Genomic DNA, 18,248 nt, shown 5'->3' on the forward strand with positions numbered 1-18,248 from the left:
GATAGATGCTTTAAGTTATTAGAGATGAGATGATACTGATTTTCATCCAGGAGAGCGTTCTTAACTGTGAACAAGTATGCATGAAAATACAACGAACAACTGTACAGAAAGTGAAAAGCCAATAACTTACACAAAACACTTCCTACATGTAACTGGTACTGCTACTCCAACTGCAAATGCTTGGTGAACACATAAAAACAGCAACTACTGGTTACTATGTGAAGGAGCAAGAATTTTAACCAATTCACTAAATAATGTTAATCATATGAAGTACCAGGTAACTGGTATGAAACTTTCATTTTAAAAATTGAGCTATATGAACCAAACTTTTTTTAAAAATCCCTAATATGATTTAAAAACGTAATTGCATTGTAATACTTTTTATATAACAATAAAGTTGCAGGTTAAGTTTATTTGGAAAAATTAAGTCATTTAAAATGGAGCTGAAGTTCGGCTCACCACAGGGCCGTGTGGTGCCATGCCCTCTCATTTTGTAGTAAACAGGGCTGGCTGGGTCTTCTCTCTCCAGGGAACAGGCTGTATACAACATCAAGACTGAGGATCCTATAGCAAACTCAAGGCCAAGCAAGAAGTAAAAACACTCAGCTGGCATACGCCTCTGTTCTACTAGGCTCTGTTCCCTTTAGAATTTTATAAACTAGTCTATTAACCCCAGTTTCTGGGTTCTTTAGTCACTGCAAATCTAAAACCACAAATTAGGAGAAAAGGAAAATGAAAGGAACAAGGCCCGATGACCAAGTCCACGGCAATGAGAATTACAGCAAGGACAAAGACAGGACAGACAAAAGTGAAAAGGAGATGGCTGGGCCTGCTGCTGCACATGTGTAGTGCTGGAGGCAGAGGCTAGGAGAAGCAGGAGTTCAAGGCCAGCCTGGGCTACCTGACACTTGGCTTCAAAAAATAAAAAAGGACATCCACAAATGCCTAATAATACACAATGCCAACTATCTAATACAGGCAATGCTGAGTCAGGGACCACAATATAGTTGGAGCCCTAATGACACTGCTATGTTCTTCTATGTCGGAGAGCACACACTACCATACTATATTTGATAAGGTTTGGTTATTTTTTAAAATGGGATTTGAATTTTTTCCCTAATCATAAAAGAAGTATTTTGGGGCTGGGGAGGTGACTTGGGATGGTAAAAACAATAGTTACACTAGCCTTTAGTGCTTTCCCCAGATATCTTCCTTGTTACTGTGCCCAAACACTGAAAAAAGCAATTTAAAGGAGAAAGGAAGGGTTTATGCTGTCTCACAGTTCAAAGGTATACATGCTTCATGGTGGGGAAGGCAGCTGGCCCAACGGCTCTAACCAGAAAGCAGCCCTGGCCTTCTCTCTCTTTTCTTATCCAGGTAAGATCCAGTATATGGGGTGCTGCTGCTCAGTCAGGGTGGGGCTCTCCTACCCGGTTCACCTCCAGGAAATACTCTCACGTCTCATGGATAAAGAGGTGCGGTCCCATTCGTAACACCCAAGCTGGCTCTTTCTTCTGTCCCGCCCCCAACAGGCTTCCTCTATGTAGCCCTGGCTGTCCTCTCATTGTAGACCAGGCTGGCCTGGAACTCACCGAGATCTGCCTGCTTCTGCCTCTGCCTCTGCCTCCCGAGTGCTGGGATTATAGGTCACTGCACCCAGCTCTGAGGTGTTTCCTAATCCACTGATGTTTAAAACTGAAATTAGTCATCACATCTCCATGTATCAGTTTGGATACATAACCTTTGTGGAAATAACATTTTTTAAAACTTTTATTGATTCTTTCTAAGTTTCATATCATGCGCCCCGATCCCACTCACCTCCCAGGACCTTCACATCTGCCCTTGAGAGCATTCCCAGAAAAGAAAAAACAAAAAACAAAAAACAAAAACAAAAACAAAACAAAAAATAAACAAAACATTTAAAAAAATCTCATCGTGGAAGCTGTAGTGCGTCGCAGGTGTGTCCCACAGTCTATCTTTTTGTCCGCACATTTTTATTTGCAAGTGCTCATGGCAATGAGTCACTGTTCTGGTTGGAGGCCTCCGGCTTCTGTGACACCATCAATACCGGATTCTCATCCTCACCTGGTTTCCTCTAGGATATCCTGTTGATGTCCTGTGTCATGCAGGCCCTACACATTTGGATCTGCAGGGCGGGCCCCTTCACGGGCTCCAACAGCGCATAGATGAGGCAGGTGTTGGGGTGGGATGGCTCACAGCCCTGGCTCTGCGCCTGGGTGGTAGCTGAGGTGGTCAGCCTGCCAGCTCTTTAACGTAGCATTATGGGTGCTACAATTATTGTACAATTATTTTGAGCTGTATATATCTTAATTTATTCTCATGTACTGGATTTAGGTTTGTATAAGACATTTTATAAAATATATTCTAATATATACATGACAAACTTTTAAAAATTGTCACTTGTGTGCTCTGGATAATCTTCTGAAAAATTTCAGTGGAACAACTTATTAGTCAATTACCAAGAAAAAGACTTAAGAATTGTAGTTTATCATGTCCCCTTCATGAGGAGGCCCGGTGGCACTCAGAGGAAGGATAACAGGCTATTAAGAAGAGACTTGATACCCTATGATCACATACAGGGGGAGGAGTTCCCCCTCAGTCACAGTCATAGGGGAGGGGAATAGGGTGACAGCGGGAGGGAGGGAGGAATGGGAGGAAACAGGGGGTGGGATAACAACTGAGATGTAATACGAATAAATTAATAAAAAAGAATTGTGGTTTATGAAAATAAGTTATCAAAGACAATAATTAAGTCCAATAAATAAGAAATATGGAAGACCAGGCTCCTAAATAGATTTTGGAAATGATTTTACGTATTCTTTTCTTACACTGGCAATGAACAACTTCTAAGAGCTCTGAATTGCCAAGTGATAGCCATACTTATGAAAAAGCACCCAGTGACGGCTCATCTCCCATGCTGTTTATTCAACAAGTGTTTATTGAATAATTATTATCTAATAGATAATTATAGGCTACACTGACATAATAATAAAGAGCCTCTTTGTATAATGTTCCAGGAAATGAACAGTATTGAAAACATGTTACTAAAATATGAGCTAAATCCCTGTGGCCCTGCTGCACAGCACCCTCACTGAACTTATTACCCAGTATCTATGTGCCTTTTGACCCATAGAGAGCAGAGACTATTACCACGTCTGTATTTTCTTCTTCCTTGTTTTTTTTTTTTCCCGAGACAGGGTTTCCCTGTGTAGCCTTGGCTGATCTGGACTCACTTTGTAGACAAGGCTGGCCTCGAACTCAGAGATCCACCTGCCTCTGTCTCTAGAGTGCTAGAATTAAAGGCGTGCACCACCACACCCGACTCACATCTGTATTTTCAATGCCTGCCATAAAGTGAGATTCCAATACAGGTTGGTCAAGTAATTAGTTTTCAAAGTTTGTGATGTGGACCAAATCCAGAGCTGCGCACTGCATCAGAGCTGCAACCCCAGCCACTGACAACATCTACAACAGACTTTTTAATTCCTAATTAAAAGCAGCATGCTCATATAGATGAAAAATTCATGTGAAGCTTTGAAGACACAGGCTGTACTTTACTTCCCATGGTCCTTTCAGGCTCTATAAATGTAATGGCTGCATCATATTCCATCATTCAGCTTAGAAAATGATTATCTTCATGTTGTCACAGGAGATCTCAATGTTTGTATGTTGCATAATTAGAGCTGCTTATAACCCTTGTTGGATATATCCCTCCTGGGAAAAGTATGCTCAATTCTAGAACAAAGTCATATTTTAGATAAATTAACTTTAAAAGAGAGACAGAGACTGTTACCCCAAAGACAGAACTGTGTCTTGTGTGGGAGCACAGGTCCGTCCTTGAAAAGCCAGAGGCTGGTGTCCCTTATTACTTTCCACCATGTTTTTTATCCTTTGAGACAGGGTCTGCAAATGAAACTCGAGCTTGCTAGTTTGGCTAGAGAGCTGGACAGGAAGCCCTGGGGACCTGCCCACCACTGTCTCTCAAGCACTGGGTTGAAGATGCATGCCCCCATGGCCAGCTCTGTGTGGGTACAGGAAATACGAACCCCAGTCCTCACGCTTGTACAGCAAACATTTTACACACTGAATCATCTCCCTGGCCCCCAAAGGTGGAATTTTGAAAGACAAAGAAACATGCACAGAAAACAAATTTGAATTCTATTTTAAAGCTAAGTATTCACTGGCAGCAATTTGATCAAAAAGCAGGTCTACTGGAAGCAAACAAAGCTTAGCAGGACTGCCTCACACATATTTAGTGCAGAATATACTTAGGGGAAAGCAATGGAGATTATGAAGTAGTCAATAAGACATCTATCTTATCTAGCATAATGGCTCACACCCAGAATGCTATCTAGCACAGATGCAGGATTGCCACTGAGTCTGCAGCAAGCTTGGACTACACTGGGCTCTAGGCTAAGCTGGACTACAATGTAAGACTCTTGGGAAAAAAAAGAAATAAAGAAAGAAAGAAAAAAAAAAGAAAAAGAAAGAGTCAGGGCAAAGAAAGAAAAAAACACTATCTAATCAGAGGAAAGGAATGCACAGTGCAACTCCTTCAACGCACTGCACTTGCTCAGCTCCTTAGGGTGCACAGTGGTGAGCAGAGCTGGGGCTTCTATTGTGCTGATTCCATTTTCCTCTTTTGTAGAATGCTACACAGACACATTTAAACCTTGACCTTACACAGAGGGTGTTACGGGAAAGTCAACTAACCATAGTCTAGAAATGCAAGTTTAGCTATTACAAATACTCCTTTAACAAACTAATGTTGAGCATGTACCATTGTATCTCTGCAGTGTGGACCTTCATTCATTCCTGACCTGCTTTCCTTTGTTAGTGTGAGAGAAGAAAAAAGGAAGACAGGTGTCTTAGTCAGGGTTCCTATTGCTATGCTGAAACACCATGACCAGACCAATTTGGGAAGGGGGGGGGCTTATTTAGCTTACACTTCCATATCACGGTTCATCATCAAAAACTCAAACAGGGCAGGAGCCAGAAGGGAGGAACTGATGCCCAGAGGCACCGGTGCTGCCCACTGCCTTGCTCCTCATGGAGCTCAGCCTGTTTTCTTATAGAATCCAGGACAACCAGCCCAGAGTGGCAATAGCCACAGTGGGCGGGGCTCTCCCACATCAATCACTAATTAAGCAACTGTCCTACAGGCTTGCCTGAAGGGGAATCTTAGGAAGGAATTTTCTCAATTGACATTCCCTCCTCTCAGATGATTCTAGCTTGTGTCGTGTTCACATAAAACCAGACAGTACAACAGGAACAAAAGTTTAAAATAGAACTTCATTGTCCCCACGGTTGACTGCTAACAATCAGATCTTAAAGACACAACATAATATCTTCATGGTAATTTCATTTTAGGGAGCAAGGAGTTCGATAGGTCAGCTCGAACAGGTAATTTTTATAAAGAAATCATTCTAGTCAATTCATAACAGTATCAAATTACTCGGTATGCCCACTGAGGAATACCTATTATTCTGAATTGTTTACATGTCTTGCCATAAATGCATTGACAAAACTGCACTCATTAAATACACAACAAAAACACTATTTAAAACAGCAATTCTATCGGTCTTGTTTATTTTATGGAACCTTTCAGTGCTCCGAAGTTCCATTCCACACGCTACAAAAGCGCGTGCGGTGACAAAGACCTCCAACACAAATATACAAAGAACCGCTTCTAAAAATGCCCTTACAGCCAAGTTCACAGCTGGCACTTGTGGCACACACAAGCCACTGCTGAGGCAGCTGTCACAGGCCAATCACACACACTCCAGAGTGCCAGCGTGACACCTAAAGAAGGCAGGCTGGCGGTCGGTGGACGGGTGTCCCTCGGAATCCAGAAACTCCTAAACACCCACTCCCGAAAGCACAAAGCCCGGACGACTCCCCAAACTCCCTTTAGAAAGTGAAAGGGTGGCGCCTGCAAAGCAATTCCTTAGCAGTTTCTAGCCGGGCTTAGAGAGGGTTTTGTGTGGCACCCTGGAGAAAGGAACCAGGCAGTGCAGTCATAAGGTCTCCACCGGCAGCAAGAAGGGGCGGCTCCTCCCAGCCCCAGCCCCCCGACGCTCGAGCCCCGCGGCTCAGTCTCCCCCTCCACCCCCCGCCCGGGTCACCGCCTCCCGACGCGGCCCGCGGCCGCCGCGCTCCTACCTTCGCCCGGCCAGCTTCCACCTTTCTTCGCCTCTCCTCGTCCTCCATGGCATCTGCGGGGCAGGCGGGGACGGGGTGGAGAGGAAAGATCTGCTTAGACAAGACGGACAGAGCTCCGCGGCCACTCGCGACCCGCTAGGCGCTCACTGGCAACTCGTGCCCGGCAGCACGGGCCCCGCGGTCACCGCCGCCATCTTTGTCTCCACGTAAACACACGGCGGAGGCCGGGGCGGGGCGGATGGTCGGCGCAGTCGCGCAAGTGGCCCGGCAGGTGCGTGCGCCCGCCTGGCTCGGAGGGCTCCCGGCCCCGCGGCCCAACGAGCACCCCTCGTGGGAGAAGGTGCTGCTAACACACCGCACTGCGTTCCATATTCAAAAGCGGCTGCGGTCTCACAACGAGAAGCCGCAGTGGGAAGGGCGAGGGCAGGACCCCCCAATGGGGAACCTGCAGAGCCCCCTGCTCCTTCCTTATCCCCCCCCCCCCCAGTCCCTCCTAACCCCCACAGGTTCCCTCCCACCCACAGTCTTCGTCCTTCAAAGCACGCTGGAAGAGCAGCCTCTGCAGCTAGATGCTTCTCCCAACTCTTTGTTCCCTGAAGTGACGCTGAGACACTCCTAGAGCCTTCTCCTTGGCAACTGGGTTCCTAAGGAGCCCGGATTCGGAATCTAAGTTGGGAACAAAGCCAGTCTACGCTAACTTTCGAACGTTAATGGCCTTAAAACAGCTATGCTTCTTCTCTGACTTTACCTGGAGTTTTTGGACGAGCTGTTTAATATTTATGACTGTTCCTGGCGTGTGAAAACGCCCAAAACCTTTGTCTGTTCTATTCTTTAACTTGAAATGGCTAGTATGATATTTTATGCCTAATAAACTTGTTACATTGAATTGAGCGTGCTTATAAGCTTAACATTACTATCTTTCCAACCAACCCCACCTGCTCTGGCAATCCTTTCTTTCTCCTCCCTTTTACCTTCCCCCCCCCCCCCCCGCCCCTCTTATCTATTCCTGGAGTGAACCATTTTATTGGCTCAGTATCATTGCTTCTTCTTTGTTTTAACATAGGGTGGACTGAAAAATTAGCAGGTGAAAACCAAAGAGAATTTAATTTAATCCAATCATAGAAGTAGTGTGTTAAGTGATATGCACATGAAAAGGTGGAGACCAAAAACCTTGTCTATCAGATACCAAAGATGTTTCCAGTACCTGTAGTTTAGAAATGCCTATATTTTAAACATAATTGTGCCAACTTAAAGTAATCAAGTCTATATTGCCATGTTATCTTAATGTGAGATTAGATACCTCATAGGAATGAAAGAAATTAAAAGAGAGAGGGGGTGGGGAAAGAAGTGACTTTTCTCAGTCATCCATTACCCTGTGTAGATCTAAGTCTAGAATGAAGTGCCCTACACTGCCTGGACTGAGTGATTATCTGTTGATCTGATTGCCTAGGAGGAGGAAGCCCAGGCTATCTCATGGATTTCCTGTTTATTAATGGACTCTGCTTTCTCAGTGGCTCAGGAGGTCACCTCTTTGTTGTTCCATCTTTGTAACTACAGATGTTCATGATCTTCTGCTAAGTTGCAAGATTATTTTGCATTTTACCTTGAATAATTATGAAGCCTATATACCTGTCTGTTTCAGATATAAAGGGTGCTCAGTAATCTAGCTTTTGATAACATCTATTAGAAGGGCAAGTCTGTGGAATTAGTGCTGTTCTTATGACTCCTGTTCAAACATGTTGCCATGTCACACAATTCATTTATTCATGTAATTCATTCTTCACTCAAGTCCTTCCCTGAGAAGATAGTGTTTCAGCAAAAGCTTGAAAGAGATGAGATGGTGAGCTATGGGTGGGAATGACGTCAGCAGCAGATCCAAACTACAGTGTGAGTGCTGTGCTAAAGGGAGAGCAGAAGACAAAGGTGGCTAAATTAAGAATGGGATGGATGGGAAGGAGCCTGGACATGAAATCGGAGAGGCGACAGAAGAACAGACTCAAATTCTAAAAGCCACTTGAAGAACTGTGTCCTCCTGTAATCCCAGCACTTAGGGAGGCAGAGGCAGGTGGATCTCTGTGAGTTCGTAGCCAGCCTGATGTACAAATTGAGTCCAGGACAGCCAAAGCTACAAAAAGAAATCCTGTCTGGAAAAGAAAAGAAAAGAAAGAAAGAAAGAAAGAGAGAGAGAGAGAGAGAAAAGGGGGGAAAAAACCCTTTGTTTCTTTCTCTGAATGAGACCAGAGGCCACTGGGAAAGTATCAGTGACCAGTGTTCTGACCGGTGCTGTTAAAGCACATGTGGCTACTATGTGAGGGGTCGGTTTGGCTGCTGCTGTAGAGCAGGCAGTTAGAAGCTGCCTCTGCTAAGAAGCTTTCATCACACAAACTAATGAAAAGCAGGATGACCAAATGGCAGCTCCACTTTATTTGGGGGTGGGGGTGTCTATCTAGGAATTAGTCATGCCTAACCTATCATGCCCTTCAAGATTAAAGGCACAAAGATCAGACTAATAAGGCACTCTACCTTTATATAATGCCCTATTCCAGATTTCCCCAAAAGTCAGCCATTGCCTGAAACCTGAAATTGTCCTGGATTCTAGGAACAGCAGAACTTCTAAGACAGATTATGTTCCAGACGAGGACACTTATGCACCAACATGGAGGTTATATCTTACAGCACAAGACATCATCTCTCAGCAGTCTGTTCTTTACAGAGTAACAAGAAGTCCTTTGGGCCATGTTACAGAACCAGAGCAGAGACAACACTCAACAAAACCACACCTTGGCCCCAGTCACTGAGCCGCAGCCGCCGAGGACTCAGCTGCCTCCCCCTGGAGCCCCCTCGCTTTCCCCCTGCCCGCCTTCCGCAGTTAGGCCGTTTCCAGCGAGGAAAAGGAATCGTATCGTATGTCCGCTATCCAGAACCTCCACTCTTTCGACCCCTTTGCTGATGCAAGTAAGGGTGATGACCTGCTTCCTGCTGGCACTGAGGATTATATCCATATAAGAATTCAACAGAGAAACGGCAGGAAGACCCTTACTACTGTCCAAGGGATCGCTGATGATTACGATAAAAAGAAACTAGTGAAGGTGTTTAAGAAGAAATTTGCCTGCAATGGTACTGTAATTGAGCATCCAGAATATGGAGAAGTAATTCAGCTACAGAGTGACCAGCGCAAAAACATATGCCAGTTCCTGATAGAGATTGGACTGGCTAAGGACGACCAGCTGAAGGTTCATGGGTTTTAAGTGCTTGTGGCTCTGAAGCTTAAGTGAGGATTTCCTGGCAATGAGTAGAATTTCTCTTCTGTCCCTTATCACAAGTTTAAAAACCTCACAGCTTGTATAATGTAACCATTTGGGGTCCGCTTATAACTTGGACTAGTGTAACTCCTTCATGCAATAAACTGAAAAGAGCCAAAAAAAAAAAAAACAAAACCCAACAACAACAACAAACCAAAACCAAAACCAAAACAACAACAAAAAAAACCAAAACCACACCTTGACCAGTGCTGATGATGCACACCTGTTTCCCTTTGCCCCCATTAAAACCTAAAGTTCATGTTGGTATCCCGGAAGATGAAGCTGACATCACTGGATCCTGTTGTCTGTTGTTCTCTCTAAAGCACGTTGTTGAAATCTCCTTTTCTCCATTACTCATCTCTTTGTCATAACAGGAAAGGCAGCGAAGCCTAGTCCTTTGGGACCCCTAAAGCCAGGTCTTTGCCATAAAGCTTCAGTTACATTTACAATAATTCAGACCTGAGAGTAAGAGAGTTTGGACCATAGTACAGTAGTAGCAGAGGCACTGATGCAGCATCATATTCTGGGAATAGAACTAACGTCACAGGAGGAGTCGATTGAGCGTGAGGTTTGAGACAACAGGAGCATCAAGATTGAGATGGAGGAAGACAAATCTAAAGGAGATGGAGAATCTGATTCTGGACATGATAACTTAACGCAGATATTGAAGGTGCAGTGCACTTACTAGATAACTGTCAACCCATGGCTGGATCAGCCTGCATTCTTTACAACTCAGAATACCTGGCCAGGTTGGCACCACCCACAGTGCACTAGGCTTCCTACACCAATCATTAGCCAAGAAAATACCTGGCCGACTTGCCTGTAGGCCAAACTTATGAATACATTTTCTCAACTGAGAATCCCTCTTCCCAGATGACTCTAGTCTGTTTCCAGTTGACAAGAATCTAACCAACAGCTCTCCTAAAAACTGAATCTAGTAGGTTTGGGCCAAGCTCTTAATACCCCAGACTTTGGGGGCACACAGTTCACACAAACAGCAGCAGTTAACTGGCCAGTGTGCCCAACTTTATGAACAAAGAGGGAGCCTCCCTTCAGAAGACCCTGGCAGCTATGGTTCCTACTGAACATTTTCACCATCACCTTTCGGGTGACAACAGTTCTGACTGAGCTTCTCATTTCTGGTAGTGACCTTCTTCCAAGGCCCCTCAAAGCCTCCTCCATCACTCACCTGCCACACTGGACCAGCTCCCTGCTGGGCTTTCCCCGTGCCCTTTCATCCCTTCCTTTGTTGTCCTTTTCCACAGCCACCATACAAAACCAGATCCCTGTTATTTCGAATTTTGGCAAATGGAGACAGTTCCAGCTGGCATGTCTATTTACCTCGCCCCATTGCATGCAGTCCCCATTACTTTGTCAGATTAGTTTTTTTTTCTTTTCTTTTTTTTTTGTGATTGAAAAAATATTGATTTATTAAACAACATCAATTCTATCAATGATATGTAAATGATGCAGTAGCATTAATACTGTATTTAGAAAACCAGTTGCAAAAAAACATGAAAATATATGAGTTTCAATTCATCTCATGAGTATTTAGTAAGCTCTCTCCATATGCCAGAGCCTTTTTAACCTATATTTCTGTGAGGCAAATCAATTCAAATTATAATTATAAATAAGGTTTACAATGAGAAGGCTTAGCACAAGGCCAGGAACTCAATGACTGTGATCACGAAAATGAACTGGATCTAGTTACAGAATCTCAGAGTGGCTTGGAAAAGCCGGTGCATTCGTTTTCAGTTGTTCTGCAGAAGACTGTGTCTGTGAGCTCAAAGCTGGAGGACTTTGAAATGATGATTAGTTACAGTTTGGGCACTCCATTTCACGGCCCTATTGCTTGGCAGTTAAAGGTGGTTTTTACAACTTCTGATAAATTTCTGGCATTCCAGTGCTTTTCTAGGTGGAAGTGTCTACGGGAGGATCTGTGTCCAACGAAGAATTATAACAGCAATTAGGGACCCTAAGTGGGAATGTGGGTCTCTTAGCGTGACATGCACATTCTATTACAGATGCATATGAAAGCAGATTTGAAATTGAGGTTCATTTCACTGAATAGCATCTAAAGGGCAGAGGACACCGATGTGGACCTAGACCCTCTGCTCAGATGTAGTAGATAGGCAGCGCAGTCTACTTGTGGCTCCTACAACATGGGGAGTAGGGGCCACTTCTGACATGGACTCTGTTCCCTCTCCCACTTTGATCACTTCCCCCTGGTGGGGCTGCCTTGCTAGGCCACAGAAGAAGAGGATACAGGCAACAGAAATGAGACTTGATAGGCCGAGGTCAGATGTTAGGGGAGGAGTGCTCCCCTTACTGAGGACTAGTGGAAGAAGGGAGAGGGTATGAGGGAGGAAGGATGGGGTCTGGAGGTGATGAGGGAAGGGGCAACAATTGGGATATAAAGTGAACAAATTAAAAATATCTAAGAAAAGATGACAGAAAATAATGATAAGTCTTGAAAAGTCAAACCAATTCATGCAGGTCTTCCTCTCAAGTCCATGGACATTCTGATGTACACTAACAAAAATTCCTTCATTTTTATTCATGGAGGAAAGCATGGGAAAAATAATACCATCAATGTCATATAAGCTTTAAAATGAGACATAGGAAATTATGCACTGTGGCTGCCGGAGTGTGCTGGATTGCTAATAGGCGTCTCTTCTAACGAGAAGTTGAGGAGAAGCAGCAGCATCAGATTAGCTTTCTAAGCTACAAATTTCACTAAATCTTTCCATTATGAAAGGAGCTTGGTGCTACCACGAAGTGAACCTCAAGTTCCTAAAGGTTACTCAAGGTCCTCCATCATTTGTATCAAATTTAGTTATAAAATCCTAGGCCCAGCTCTTCCCAGTCACAATTTCTATACTAGTGAAGACAGGAGCTTCATGGTTCCCTGTGCATACACAAACTTTATACAGTGTGAGAAACACAGCGACCATGTCATAGAGTCAGACTTACACTGCAAAATGACGGATACTCTTGGTAATTGATCTAAAGAAAACAGAGATAGTAAAGATATTAAACATTAAAGCCAATAACAATTATTTTCATGACCATTGGTAAATGTAAATAAAACAACCAAAGGGAAAAACATTGGTTCCTACCTCCTTTTAGAAAACAAGAAACAAAAACTTGAGTGGTTAAGTTACCTCGACCACTTTCCATGGTTGGGTAATGGAAGTCGTAGCTAGTGCTGATCTCACACGTCTTATCTGAGTCTTTTCCTGTTTAGGGGGGCTATGTCTCCAAGCAAACAGACAAACAAACGCATCAGTATTTACAGAGGGGGTGTTGTATGTGTGGTCTGAGTGCTTGTGTGCAGGCATGTTTACATTTGTGGGGGGCAAATGTGTGTTTGCATGCTTCTAGAGGTTAGAGGTCAGCAGTGGGTGTCTTCCTTGATGACTTCCACCTCTGTATTGAGGCAGGAGTCTCTCACTGGGACTGAGCCCTTAACAAGTTAGCTAATCTAGCTAGCCAGCTTGCTGTACAAATCCCACCCATCTCTGCCTTTTGAGTTTGGGATTCCAAGCCTGTTGCTTGTTCAGGGTTAGTGTGCCTGGGATGCAAACTTTGTTCCTTACATTTGTGTGGCAGTCTCTTTACCTACTGAGCCACCTCTCCAGCCCCAACAGTGGGGTCTTAAAGGAATAAATACATATTTACAAAATGTGTTCAATTAAATAAGGTTCAAAATGAAAGTTCTTTGAAATAATGACTTATAAAACTGACCAATAATCAGTTAAAGTGGCCTATAATCTAAATGAAATCAGAGAAATTTAAGGTATTATTATTATAAAGGATGTAATTAAGGGCTAACAATCCAAGAGAGTTCAATTAATTACTGGCTAATAGCATATATGAACACAAAATTCAGATCTGCATGGACTTTCACACCACTAAGTAGTCACAGCAAATAAACTGTGAGCTCCCAAATAATTTTCACAAAGGCCCATGTAGGTCTTTATATTCAAAACAAAATACATTTATTCTAAATAGAAAAAGTTTTGTATTACTCTTGCTAGGAAAATTGCTGGAAGGTGCTATGGCTCCTAGCAGTTTTGCGTGAAACCACTCTTGAGTTACAAGTCTTCAGACTACTGTTAAGACTAGATACACAATGGAGATTCACCTCTCCTGAGTTAGACCAGCACAAAAATCAAACCAATTTTCACTCCAATTTGAAGAAGAATGTACAAACCTGATCCCATCCTCCCCTTCTTGCACCCTACATGTCTTATGTGTTAAGAGAACTCAGGTCATTGCAGTTTTCCATGAGACCTGCTCTGCTGTGTTTCCCTCCCTCTTGGAAGTACCTGGAGTAACGCTATAGCTCAAAGGATACCATCCTGGCACAGCTTACATCACATCACATCCTTGCAGAAATCTTCCATTGCCAAAGGTGATCAGGGTACGTGCTTCCTTTCAGTTTTTAAGGAATCTAGAGAATACATACTGTGTACACTAGGACATTTAAAAATTTATATCCTTAAATATAAATATTTATCCCTACATTTCTTAGATGAAACTAGAAATATAATTTACCATTGTGAAGGTCTATAACACATTCTACTTTTCAAAAGCCAAAATTAAAATAAAATGGAAAACAATCTATTTTTAAAATGAAACAAATGAATTCTATTGTATAAGGATACTGATGAAAAATGAAGAAGAAATGATAGAACTTTTAGAGAGTCATTGATAGAATCCAAAGACATCTGGATAACATGTCTCAGTGGCTAAAACCATTAGTTACAAGGCTGATGGGAAAGTTTTTGATAAAAGGGTCATGGTTGGACTACTGCACCTGAGCCCATCAACCAGAATCACTCCCCCTCAGCCTGGAGTATCAAAGCATCATGTGCCTCGTGGCTGCAAACTGCAGTAGCACTGCATATGTAGTTCTCATGCCATAAAAACTATCTAGGCTGGGCATGGAGGTGTACACTGGAACCCCAGAAACTGTAAGGCTGAAGCAGGAAAACCATATATTCTAGGCCAGCATACATCATAAGACACTGCTGACAAAACACACTGGAATATAGGTAAGCCTATCTATTCAAACTGTAATATATTACAATCATCCAGGAAACCTAGGTAGTAAGGACTAAACTAAACAATACTTGGCTGGAGAAATGGTTCAGAGCTAAAGTTATTTGTCTCACAAGTATGACACCCTGAGTTTAATACCCCCCAAACTCACATAAAGGTGGAAGGAGAGGACCAACTCCACAAGTCCCCCTTTGCCCTCCACATGGTGGCATGTGCACCCTCCATATCATGAACACACACTCATCATGTACACACACACTCATCATATACACACATCATGTACATATATACATGAAAATGATAAATTAAAAAATAAAAAAGAATTCCTTAAGACAAAAATAATCCAAATTTAGAATTTGAGAGATTGTCTATGCCTACATGATTATTATTCATGACTTTTTAGCAAAAAGGTTAAGGGACAGCACTGGAATGAAAAATATGTGTGTGTGTGTGTGTGTGTGTGTGTGTGTGTGTGTGTGTGCACACGCGCACATGTTTGCGCACACACACAGACACATACACACACTTTTGAACTATAGACAATTAATGACTACTGAGAGCAGGAAATTCAGCCTTCTCCAGTGATGCATTCCCTAATTGGTTATTCATGCCATGTGGTCAGCCCTAAAATATACACATACATACATACATACACACACATACATACATACACATACACACACACATACATACAAGTCACGATGAACTCAGCAGGTTGTATCTATGTATTTATATGCATATATATACATGTAACAAAAGTATTAAAGAAAAAGAGACCATGTATTTGAAGGGGGACACAGATGGGATTAGAGAGAAGAGAGAGAAATAGAAAATGATAAAACCACAGTACTTCTACATAAAATTCTCAAGAAATTGAAAATAGAGTTTTAAAATAATGCCAATTCTTTGAATATGCAGTGTGTATAAACTAATATTATAGAATTACTAATAATTGTAATATAATAAAACAGAAGTGGTATTTGTTGGAAGGAATTAATTTTGGCTGTTGGAGACCAACATCAAACATTATCAATTCTAAACTTTATATATAAAATGACATTAAAATAGCGTAGTCCCAGCACTCAGGAGGCAGAGGCAGGCAGATTGCTGTGATTTCAAGGCCAGCCTGGTCTACAAAGTTAGTCCAGGACAGCCAGGGTCACAGAGAGAACCTTGTCTCAAAAAACCAACCAAACAAACAAACAAAAATAAAAAACAAAAAACCATCATAGTCAGTGTTTAAAAACTATTAGTTGGGCATGTTACCAACCAATTGATGTTAACATTATTTGAAAGGATATGCATTACCTAAGTAGTAATGTAAAACTTATATAGAAATCTATATAAATCTATTTTAATGTACTACACAATAATAAAAGTAATGATTTCACAAACTTTGTTCTTGTTTCTAACATGTCTATTTGATTAATGTTGCACTATTATGTAATATGAAAATGGCTCTGCATATTATGAAACACAAAATTCAGTTGATCAACACTTTAAGTTTTAAAAAGTGTCTTAACTAGATCAAGTGAAAGAAAATTAGGGCTTGAAGACAAGGTGATAGGTTATTGCATTCTGGGAGCAATAAAGAAAAAGGTGATAATTGCAACACCCACGACCTCTGGAACATGATTAAGGAATCATGCATACAAATAGTTTAGAAGAGGCAGATAAAACACATACTAAAAACATAGGAAACCTAGTAGTAGCAGAAAATTATAAAGACACACACATCCATGTACAAGAGGCACTTCAAACAGACATGACCAGAAAGAAGTCTCTACATCATATCATACTTAAAATACCAAGAAAGAAATGACTGCTAATTAATATGGTTCTGTTCAGTAACATTGACCTTTAAAAACCAAAGGGCTAACAAACACTTTCCAAGATAAACATACCACTAAACAGTTTGTGACCATTAAGCCAGCCTTACAAAATATACTTAAAGGAATCTTATACAGAGATGATGAAGACGCATATGTAGTCATGAGAAATCAAAGAAAAAATTAAATCTCACTAGAAAAACAAAAAGAAAATGAGAGTTAAGAAAGAACAACATCAAACACTATTAACTCATCAAATTACTAAACCACAAAGATGAACAAGGGGAAAGAAAGACTGAAATACAGAGAATTTAAGCAAGCAAACAAACAAAATACATAAAACGAGAAAAACAAAATAATAAGATGTCTTTCAACAATCACCTTAAATATAAACTCTAAACTGTTGGGGGTACATTGGGTGAATGTGTGTCTATGTATATTCATTTGTTGATTGGCATTGTTGTTTCTTTGGTCCTTCACCAGTCTTATACTTAGTAAACATTTGTCCTTTCTCCTTGCCTATTGGATGCAATAAAGAACTGCAGTAAATATCTGGACAGTAAGTGGAGGGCAGAACTTCCAGGAGAGAGTGGGACCCTCGGAGAAGAAAGCAAAAGCAGGAGATTCACCAGTGGGACACAGAAGTGAATGGAAGGTCTGACACCAACAGGAGCAGGGACGTAGTGCTAGCCACATGGAGGGACGCAGTGCCAGGAGTAGTCGGGTTCAGCAAGAAATCTAGCTGGGAATCTCCCCAGCTAATGGTCTAAGCTTAAAAATACTAAAAAGCCTCTGTGTTATTATTTGTACCAGTGTCAGGTCTAAAAGTCCTGCTATATTAAATTCTTTAAATAAAAGAGCTATTTGAAGGGGATGCGACCATGGCGCAAGCAGGTAAAGGCACGTGTACACAAACCTGCTGATCCCAGCTGCCCTCTGCAACGCTGTGCTCTGATCTTCACATGAACACTGTGGACACATCCCTCTCTGTATCATGCATATACACATAAGAATGAATGAGCAAATAAGTAAAAACTTTCAATAGAGCTATATTGAGGGCCAGGGGTGATGGTTTTTCCTTAGGAAGTTTAAGCAAGAGTATTTTCCTTCAGTTCCAGGTCAAGGTCAGCCTGGGTTATACAGCGAGCTTCATGCAAGTCTGGGCGTACAGAGTAGACCTTGTCTCAAAATAAAGTTTTTTTTTAAAAAGAGTTATAATGACTAGTTGAATTTTTTAAAAATGAGCCCCAACTGTCTGTGGTTGACAAGAAACTCACTCCACTGGCAAAGAAACACATTAAAAGTGAAAGAATATAAAGTGTTGTTTTAATCAAATGGAACCTGAGAGAAAGTAGCACTAACTTTACTCATGTCTGAAAAAGCTGGGTTTCTCTCAAGGTTAATCGGAAGAGATAAAAGAAGGTCACAGTATGGGCTGAGGACGTAGCTCAGTGGTGGAACACTTGCCTGCTTGCCTGGCTTTCAGAAGTTCACAGGACCTGGTTTGAGCCCCAGTACTCACATCTGTGCATGTGAATCTGTGCCTATGTGTGTGCACACACCCACCCACTCCCACACACAGGGTCACCACATATACTGTGTATTAATTAACTGTACAAGTAAGAGCTCTAATTATTATACATACAATGAACATCAGCACATTTACTTTCATAAAGTAAGCACCACTGGAAAAATAGAGAAATATATCCAGATACAATAGTGGATGACTGCAACATCCCACTTGCACTGGTAAATACATCATCAAAACACAAACAACAACAACAAAATAAACGAATAAAACTTAAAAGCTAAACTAAACAATAGCTTAGATGGCTTGGATATCTAAAAGCTATTCCAACCAACAACA

The 18,248-nt window shown here is 42.0% G+C and overlaps 2 protein-coding genes across 12 annotated transcripts in view; one reads left to right on the forward strand and one right to left on the reverse strand.

Annotated features, from left to right (window-relative positions):
• The window catches only part of AKAP9 (A-kinase anchoring protein 9), a 174,841-nt gene that overhangs the window by 128,830 nt on the left and 27,763 nt on the right, over window positions 1-18,248 (reverse strand). For 9 of the 11 annotated variants that reach the window (XM_084786924.1, XM_084786926.1, XM_084786925.1 and 6 more), the window contains exon 1: window positions 6,184-7,020. The exons of 1 other annotated variant lie outside the window; for it this stretch is intronic. In XM_084786924.1, coding sequence (XP_084643050.1) covers window positions 6,184-6,231 — 48 coding nt within the window. In that variant the 5' untranslated portion in view covers window positions 6,232-7,020. Of the gene's footprint in view, window positions 1-6,183; window positions 7,022-18,248 lie in introns of those variants that run through there. One more of the 11 variants, XM_084786921.1, reaches the window with a different exon arrangement.
• Window positions 9,061-9,620, forward strand: LOC311599218 (eukaryotic translation initiation factor 1-like). The gene has a single exon (XM_084784943.1). The coding sequence runs from the start codon at window positions 9,090-9,092 to the stop codon at window positions 9,429-9,431; it is 342 nt and encodes a 113-aa protein (XP_084641069.1). The 5' UTR covers window positions 9,061-9,089; the 3' UTR covers window positions 9,432-9,620.

This window comes from Acomys minous (assembly GCF_964271855.1).
Source record: "Acomys minous genome assembly, chromosome: 6".
Lineage (NCBI taxonomy): Eukaryota > Metazoa > Chordata > Mammalia > Rodentia > Muridae > Acomys > Acomys minous.

Bases quoted from the DNA above. Each gene is read 5' to 3' on its own strand.
- LOC311599218 (XM_084784943.1), top strand. From the start codon at position 9,090: ATGTCCGCTATCCAGAACCTCCACTCTTTCGACCCCTTTGCTGATGCA.